The sequence below is a fragment of the Anarhichas minor genome, unplaced genomic scaffold (assembly GCF_050575085.1).
Source record: "Anarhichas minor isolate MPS153535 unplaced genomic scaffold, ASM5057508v1 ptg000024l, whole genome shotgun sequence".
NCBI classification, from domain to species: domain Eukaryota; kingdom Metazoa; phylum Chordata; class Actinopteri; order Perciformes; family Anarhichadidae; genus Anarhichas; species Anarhichas minor.
In genome coordinates, this window is record NW_027466470.1 from 3,692,575 (window position 1) to 3,702,321 (window position 9,747).

The 9,747-nt window shown below is 40.4% G+C and overlaps 1 protein-coding gene across 1 annotated transcript; it reads left to right on the forward strand.

Annotated features, from left to right (window-relative positions):
• Positions 1-4,196: 4,196 nt before the first annotated feature.
• LOC142956520 (tripartite motif-containing protein 16-like) lies at positions 4,197-6,931 on the forward strand. Its single transcript, XM_076098152.1, has one exon. It carries the CDS (start codon positions 4,522-4,524, stop codon positions 6,199-6,201), a length of 1,680 nt encoding a protein of 559 aa, XP_075954267.1. The 5' UTR covers positions 4,197-4,521; the 3' UTR covers positions 6,202-6,931.
• Positions 6,932-9,747: the final 2,816 nt, after the last annotated feature.

Genomic DNA, 9,747 nt, shown 5'->3' on the forward strand with positions numbered 1-9,747 from the left:
GTCTTTTCTTCTTGTCTTATTTACAGGGTTTCATACAAAGCTGATGGAGAAAATGTGAAACTAATATGAGAGAATAACTGAGTCAGTTTTCCTCCTGAAACACCACAAAGTACAGAGTTCATGTTTAGAGCAGAAGAACATTAGTCAGTCAGTCTCTGTCCTTTAAACTGTCCTCACTAAAACATCTTAGTCACAGAGAAATGAGCAGAGTTTTATATCACGTGTCGCTTCTTACAACCAACGTTCTGTTTGTGCACTTAGTCAATAAAGAGGATTTATTACACAGACATGAAATAATATATGAAGATAGTGAATTAATTTGGTGAAGTTTGGGTGTGAAGGGATTTACATAACCTAATATCACGACAGGGTGAGTTGTCATATTTAACTTTTCACATATTGTTGTGAAACATGTTAACATCCAACAATCAACTAAAATAAGATATTCTACTTGTGTGAGTTTTGTTTTATTTAATGGAGAGTGATTTCAGTTTAAAGTGTCTTTAGAAATGCTTAAATATCTGAAGTTCATTTAGTTTACACAGAGTGACAATCGTACAGATTACAGCTCCTATGAACAATACTTGTTAGTCAGAGGAACACATGAAATTCAAACTTTGTTCATCGCATCTTTGAAAATTACATTTTACAGATGAATAAAAACAAAACTAGAATCACTGCCTTGCAGTCGTATGCCTCCACCCAAACAGTCAGAAATGTCATCACTTTATTTTATCCTATTTGACATATGTGTGAAATTGCCATAATTATTATATTACGTTTTAGCCAAAAAGGTCACAGTTCCTCCTTGAGTTTGCGCCAAATTTGAAAAGTTTCCCTCCAGGCGTTGCGTTCAAGGACCAGACGGACGGATGAACAACGGGAAGACATAATGCCTCCGGCCATGGCTATCGCCAGTCATAAGACCCCCAAAACGTCCACATCACCAGTTCGGGTTAGAGGTCAACCCTGGTTCAGAGAGAGTTTGGTGCTTGGCTGTAGAACACCTCTCAAAAGAAAAGAATCTGAGGAAAAACCCTGGTCACTTAAAGTCTGAATTGAAATGTTTCATTTTACATTTAAATGCACAGAACATCTGTGAACCGCTGGGTTTAAGGTCACGTCATTCTCATTTTATGACTCGAGTCAATAATCTTCATTGCATCAGTGTTGCAGATCGGTGGCCAGAAAGGTTCTGCTTTGATGGACAGCTGTGATGTGATTCTGAGCATCCCGACTCATTTTGAAAAAATTGCTCCGCGTGTGCAGAATCATAGACTGCAGCGGCGTGAAATGAGCTTTAATTACTGCCATTTATTGCAGCTCTCGTGCTTTTTTCGCTCCAGCAGACGCCGACCCGTTTGGTTTGTAGATGAGCTGAATGTGGTGTTGTCGCTGAAGATGAACATCTAGGTGTTTATTTCACTACTTTGTCTATTTGGGTGTGTAGAGTTCTACTTTATCACCAAAAGTTACCATTACATAATGCCTCATTTGCATATTTAAACATAACATAACAGAAACCTTGCATCAACTAGAGAAGTTTCATGGTGATATCTATTAGTTAATTCTTTGTACCCTACTCACCTGTAGTGTCTTCAAAATGTGTGTAACTTCCAGTAGCTCTTTTTGGGAAATGTATGCAATTTAGCACATATTTGAGATTAACATTCAGATAATGCCTCATTATATTTTTAAACATAGATTTTCAGAAAAGTTGTAATACAAAAAGTAATTGTTTTAATGTTAAAAATAAACTTCATTAGTTTCATGGTGAGAAGGAAAAGGTGTAGGAAAGTGAGGTATGTCAATCAAACACAGTTCGTACGCCTATACGGCCTGAGAAGAGGTCCTAACATGACACATGAGGGGAAAGGTGGTCGACAGACATTCAGAGGGTTTAACACAGAGGATCGATTGAAGGAGATGCTGTTTGGACTGGAAACGGACCTAAAACACGGAAATGAGTTCCAATTGTTGCACTTCCTGTTTTCCGTCTCAAAGTCAGTGGTTTTAATGGGTTTTGGTTTGATGCCTGAAATAAAGTCTGTGGTTAACACAAGCTTCCCAATAAAAACCCTCTCTTTAATTTTGAGTCTTCTACATGTCTTTAAAAGACGGTTGTTAACAAGTGAACAAATGAGACTACAACATGTTCTTTAGCTCAGTGGTGGCGACGTGAAGTCACGTGACCGTGATGTAGTGTCTTGAAGACATAACGTTCAGCGTTTAACATCTGGTGACAGCATTCACGCTTCACAAATCACAAAAGTGTTTTTCAATTGCGAAGACACAAACCTGCAGCTCACAAACCCCCAACGAGCCATGAAGGTCAGACCACCAGCGCCTCCTACTGGTTAAAGTGGGACACAGTTTGATTTTAGGAGGGGTCAGTTTAACATCATCTGACTTGAACAATCTTAACAACTTTCTGAAGATGATGACGCTGTCGCCTGCCCTTCTGCACATTCAGGCCATACACAGAGGTGAAAGGTCAAGTGTGTAATTGTGGCTACCTGATGATCAATCACAATAAGGGAAACAATGATAAAGTCAAATATACATATATATCTTTCCTTTTTATGGCACAAAGTTGTTTGTAGTTTCAGTAGTTAATGACACAAAAAAATGGAAAAATAAGCAAATATGAATGAGGTTGAACTACCAAGAAGCTTTTGCTAAATTTAGGTAAACTAGTTAATTTACGTAACACTGAGTATCACATCACAACATGATATATAATGCATCACATCTTGTACTCACGTCACATGTAAAAAGGGAATACAGACAAATGAAAAGGTAACTCTGATTGTCTTGGACCGCTTTGTCTTCTCACCCCCCCCCCCCCCCCCTCACTATCATATCATTGATTCATACTCTAATTGCACATAATAACGTTTGCACACTGAAATCAGCCGAGCAGATAATCTGTCATTTTCACAAGAGAGAAAAAACAATTGAGGATTTCATGAATGTAAATTTGGACAGAACTCCAAATCCTCCTCAGCACTCAGAGGACAGATTAATAATCAAAGGTCATAACTCAGTTATTTATGAAGTGCTGGTTTTTGCTCTCAATACATTGTGGTCTACAGACTTTGATTCTCTCTGGTTTTGTAAATGTGTGTTTGTTGGTCTTCTAGCGCCACCCGGTGACAGACCTTCATGTTGCAGCTTCAGGAGGAACTCTCTGCTTCTGTTTTTGACCGTTTTCTTCTCAGCAAAACAAACCTGCTTCCACTGAGCATCAGACTCTTTGCACTTAAAAACAACACACAGATTATAACCTTTATTGAATCATCTCATTGAGATCAAGATGTATTTTCCAAGAGAGACCCGAGCGCACCAGGAGAAATGGAAAAATGTCATGACAACTGTCGACGTGTATTTTTAAAGAGCTGAGATCACGTTCTGTTAATAAATGGGCTGAATTATTAAAGACACGATTCAAGGTCTGCCAGGCCTGACTGACGCACATAAAGAGACACATCAACATCCAGAACATCCCCTGCATGTTTTAGCTTTGTATATTTCAATCTGCCTTCACAGAACTGTTTGTTTTAAGCATTTATGAACTATTGAGCAACTAAGACTGTCAACTATTTATTGCACCATCACATGTAAAGTTACTCCACCTTTTCCTGTTCAGAAGTTCTTTAGGAACAATTTAATAACCGTGATGATATCCATATGAAACGCTGCTTCCAGTTCAACCAGAATCAACATCAGAAGGACTCGACGTCTGAAAGCAGCAACATGTTCAGTCTCATGTTGAGTCATCGAGACACAATCATTTATGGTTGCTGGAGATTCATGTTGTTCCTGAGGAGTTTTCTCAGTCGTCACTCAACCAGTGAGTGACTCAGCTTTTACAACAGCTGGAATATTTTAACATCAACAACAAATGGAAAATGTGCAGATTATATCAGGTCCAGTCATGACGTCATGAAATGAATAAATGTGAATCTTGAAACGCTGCTTTGCATCAGAATCACATCTTGAAACTCAACTCTTTTGAGACAAATGTTTAAAAGTTGATCATTAAATATGAGAGAAAGGTATTATACAACAATTTAAATGTTTCATATTAGTTTAATTTGATAACTCTTTTGTCAGCCAGCTGTTTTTAAGCAGTAAAAGAAACTAACTTAGTTTAACAACTAAAGAAATGAAATGTTTTCAAACGTGGAGCAGGTTTTAACCGAGGCTCTGTTTGTAAATGAGGAAACAAAGTTCACATTCACAGCGCTGCTCCTCTTCCTGGAATGAAGCACAGCTTGATAACCCCTCCTTCTTCCTCCTGCTCTCAAACACAGCCGGCTCCACTCTGTCCACATATCTCCTTGTTCCCTCCCCTTCAGATCTACAGTTTTAAAGATGGGTGTAACCAACATGGTGGTGAAGCGATAGAGCTGACAGCCTCCATTCACTGAACAAACACATGTTGTTCAGATCAGAAGTCAAAGCAGAGTCGCTTCTAGTGAAGTGAAACTAAGACAGTCGTTGTTACTGAGAGGTGAAATGGCGCAGAAAGGAGTTCAGCTGGATCGGGAAATCATCTCTTGTTCCATCTGTCTGGATCTACTGAAGGATCCGGTGACTATTCCCTGTGGACACAGCTACTGCATGAACTGTATTAAAAGACACTGGGATGAAGAGGATGGGAAGAAACTCCACAGCTGCCCTCAGTGTAGGCAGACCTTCACACCGAGGCCTGTCCTGCTGAAAAACACCATGTTAGCAGTTTTAGTGGAGGAGCTGAAGAAGACTGGACTCCAAGCTGCTCCTGCTGATCACTGCTATGCTGGACCTGAAGATGTGTCCTGTGATGTCTGCACTGGGAGGAAACGGAAAGCCATCAAGTCCTGTCTCGTCTGTCTGGCCTCTTATTGTGAGAAACACCTCCAGCCTCATTATGACGCGGCTCCATTAACAAAACACAAGCTGGTGGACCCCTCCAAGAAGCTCCAGGAGAACATCTGCTCTCATCACGATGAGGTGATGAAGATGTTCTGCCGTACTGATCAGCAGTGTATCTGTTATCTCTGCTCTGTGGATGAACACAAAGGCCACGACACAGTCTCAGCTGCAGCAGAAAGGACTGAGAGGCAGAGAGAGCTGGAGGTGAGTCGACTAAACATCCAGCAGAGAATCCAGGACAGAGAGAAAGACGTGAAGCTGCTTCAGCAGGAGGTGAAGGCCGTCAATCGCTCCGCCGACGAAGCGGTGAAGGACAGCGAGAAGATCTTCACCGAGCTGATCCGTCTCATGGAGAAAAGAAGCTCCGATGTGAAGCAGCAGGTCAGATCCCAGCAGAAAAGTGAAGTGAGTCGAGTCAAAGAGCTTCAGGAGAAGCTGGAGCAGGAGATCTCTGAGCTGAAGAGGAAAGACGCTGAGCTGAAGCTGCTCTCACACACAGAGGATCACAACCAGTTTCTACACAACTACCCCTCACTGTCACCACTCAGAGAACCTACAGACTCGTCCGGCATCGATATCCGTCCTCTGAGCTACTTTGAGGACGTGACGGCGGCTGTGTCAGAAGTCAGAGATAAACTACAGGACGTTCTGAGAGAGAAGAGGACAAACGTCTCACTGGCAGTGACTGAAGTGGACGTTTTACTGTCACATCCACAAGCAGAGCCCAAGACCAGAGCTGGATTCTTAAGATATTCAAGTGAAATCACACTGGATCCAAACACAGCACACACAGATCTGTTATTATCTGAGGGGAACAGAAAAGCAACATTAATGAGTGAACAACAGTCTTATTCTAGTCACCCAGACAGATTCACTTCACATTGTCAGGTCCTGAGTAGAGAGAGTCTGACTGGACGTTGTTACTGGGAGGTGGAGTGGAGAGGAGAAGTTCATGTAGCAGTCGCATACAAGAATATCAGCAGAACAGGGAGCTCTATTGAATGTGTGTTTGGATACAATGACAAATCTTGGGCGTTAGATTGTGACGAAAACAGTTTTATATTTTGGTACAACAATATCGAAACTCCCGTCTCTGGTCCTCAGTCCTCCAGAGTAGGAGTGTACCTGGATCACAGAGCAGGTATTCTGTCTTTCTACAGCGTCTCTGAAACCATGACTCTCCTCCACAGAGTCCAGACCACATTCACTCAGCCTCTCTATGCTGGACTTTTGATTTATGGTTATGTTGGAAACACTGCTGAGTTCTGTAAACTAAAATAGTCAGAAGTGATTTAAGGAACAGAAAATTAATTTTTGTGTTTTAATCCTGAAACTCATTTTGTCTCCATCATTGTCGCTTAATTGCTGATTTGTCTTCAGCTGTCAATCAAACATTGTGGGCGGTGCTTTGACATCTTCTCATTATTGTTGTGTAAATGTTTGAGTGTCTTTAGGTGGAGCTCCTTTCTGTGTCTGTTTAGCCATGGAGGCTATCACTGCTCATGATGATCTTTGTTGACCTGAACTGATATTTCTCTTCATGAAAATGTAAACTGCTCTGAGGTTTAAATGTTTGATAAATATTAGTATTGATGTATTTGTTAGTTGTTGTTTCTCTTCCACTGCATGGCTCTTAAAGAGAGAAATCACCAGAGCTTCTTTTATCAAAGAGATTTAGTTCTCAGCACTCTTTGTAAAGATTTCTTTAAGTGAAATTATGTTTATTTCTATATCAGATTAAATGTTGTTCTTGTTGTTTTCTTAATCGTTGTACAAAAGAGGTACTATGATGTATTATATAACTAATTATTATAATCATAATCAATAAGTAAATCATTCTTTATTCTCTTTACATAACTGAGATTCTGGTCAAACAAATAGATGAGGATGAAGTGAATGTGTTCATGAAATCATTGAACAAGAGTCATTGAACAGACTTTACTGATGGGATGTGAACAAACTGAAGGTTTACATGATGAATAAAGTATTTCTTGATTCAAGAATGAACAAAGTCTTTATTTTTTATTTAACTGCTGACTAAGGATAAGCATGAATACAGTAAGATTGTAATTCCTGTCGGCGGTAATGACTCCTGATTACGCCACTCAGAGGTCACTAAAGTTAATGTGGAGTCGGTGTGCACATACGCTAAAACAATGTGGGACTCTGTAGTTTTCTTTGGCCCCTCACAAACCTGACCAGTGATGACATGTTGAGCTGCATGTCATCTCTCTGTCTGGCTGTCGAGGTGATGTCCAGCAAACAATGAGGGCTTCGTAGATCATTGGCAGACTTTCTGGGTAAAACCTGGTCTGATTAGGAGAGACGGCATTCATCTCACTTTGGATGGAGCGGATCTCATTTCTACAAATCTGACCCAGTTCATTAGTGGACCTGATCCATGACAACTCAGAGTTCAGACCAGGAAGCAGAGTTGCAGTCTTACACACTTCTCTGCGCTTCACTAGAGCAGTTACCCTCCCAAAACCCTACAGAGACTGTCTGCCCCATGGACACTTAAATTAACTAAATCAAAAGTGAACACAAGAGGAGTTATACAAAATAACCTGATAAAAGTTAACACCACTAACACAACAGTGCAACAAAGTAAGATAATTAAATATGGACTCTTAAATATCAGATCTCTGTCATCTAAAGCTGTATTAGTAAATGAGTTAATATACTAAAACCTGGCTGTGTCATGAAGAATGTCGCCTAAATGAATCAACTCCTCCAAGTTATATTCATACTCACATCCCTCGAGCAGACAGAGGAGGTGGAGTAGCAGCCATCTTTGACTCAAGCCTATTATTAAACCTAAACCTAAGCCTAAATTAAATAACTCATTTGAAAGCCTTGTTCTTAATGTTTCACACCCAACCTGGAAAACACTACAGCCAACTATATTTGTTTTAGTGCACCGCGCCCCAGGTCTGTATTCTGAATTCCTATCTGAATTTTCAGAGTTCTGATCAAGTTTAGTCCTTAAAACAGATAAAGTAGTTATTGTAGGAGACTTTAACATTCATGTGGATGTTGATAATGATAGCCTTAGTACTGATTGACAGAAGCTAATCTAATCTAACAGTGAGTGTACAGAAACACACTCACTGTTTTAACCCTCGACCTTGTTCTGACTTATGGCATTAAAATAGAACATTTAATATTCTTTCCACAGAACCCTCTTTTATCGGACCATTACCTAATATTGTTGGGATTCTTGCTACCGGAGTGTACGCCATGAGGCAACAGTTTAACACTAGAGGTCTATCTGATAGTGCTGCAGCTAAAGTTAAAGAAGTGATTCCATCTGTATTGAACTCAACACCATGTCTCAATATAACAGAGGACTCCTGTGATAACTTTAGTCCGTCTCAGATGGATCATCTTGTCGATAGTGCTGCTGGCTCACTGAGAATGAAACTAGACTCTGTTGCTCCTCTAAACAATAATGATAATAAAACAAAGGACGTTCGCTCCATGGGATAACTCTCAAACATTGTGAAAACTTGAAAGGATATGGGGTTCCACCGGTTTGTCGAGACAGTCTTTAAAACACATAAGAAGGCCCTCCGTGATGCCAGAGCAGCTTATTACTCATCATTCATAGAGAAACATGAGAACAACCAGGTTTCTCTTCAGCACTGTAGCCAGGCTGACAGAGTCACAGCTCTGTTGAGCCGTGTATTCCTGTAGACCTCAGTAGTAGTGACTTCATGAACTTCTTTAATGATAAGATTATAACTATTAGAGAACATTATGAATCTCCTGCCCTCAACTAGTACCGACCTATCCTCAAATAGGAGTAGTTACATGTATTTAGTTACTCTAACATATTGTTAAATAACTGTCTCTGCATTTGATTATTGTTTCTTCAAGTGTAAAAATGTTGTACAAGTTAAATAAATGTAAAAATATATTCAAGCACATTTCTGTTATTATAACTTAAATCATTTTAATTTAGGGTTAAGAAACCCACATGACTCTACAAGATCAAACATTTAAAGACAAATATCATCAAACACAAGTTATCACATGAACTTTGTTCAAAGCTATGTTTGTCACCTCTCTGCATCACTAACGTTCCTCCCCGTCGTCGTCCCGCACGTGAGCTCCATCCTCGAGCTCCTCTCTGACGGTCCAGTCCGCCTTCAGCCTCTCATGAACCCTGAGAGATGATGGACGATGTGTCCGTGTTGTCTGTGCTTTCATCAACAGCTAATGAAGAAGACGAGTAACCGCTCGTCTCTTAGCTAGCTGTGTTGTTAGATTGCCTGCTAGTTCCTGAACTCGGTCTGCGAAGGTGTTTCTGCACAAACCGACATTTTTAAAAGTCTGTACCTGGTCGCAGCTCACCTGCTCACACACCTTTAGCCTGCACTGCTTCAATCACCCTCTGAAAACACTTTGCTGCATCATTTGTGGATGTTACTTTTGGAAATATATGCTGTGATTTCAGTCTGCCTTTTAATTCTTGGACAGTTTTACGTGTTTCTTGGAGGCTAAATTCAGCATTCTTGGCTCCGTGTTTGGTGTCCTTCATCAGCGACACTGCCTCATAACACAGAAGACAGACCGGTTTATCTCCTTGAAGCACAAACATGTTTTCACTTTCACATCTTTCATTACATGTTCTTCCCTCTGCATCAATTGTTCTCTTCTTGGACATTTTGGGATTATTTGTCGATCTTTTTCAACTCAATGACTTGTTGGTCAACCTCTTTACGGATTGTTGCCTCTCCTGTCCACCTGTTAGTTTTACTGTCGGCACACAGACACCACGTTGATGAAGTGAGTGAATAATAATGGGGTAACGGGTCGTTGTCC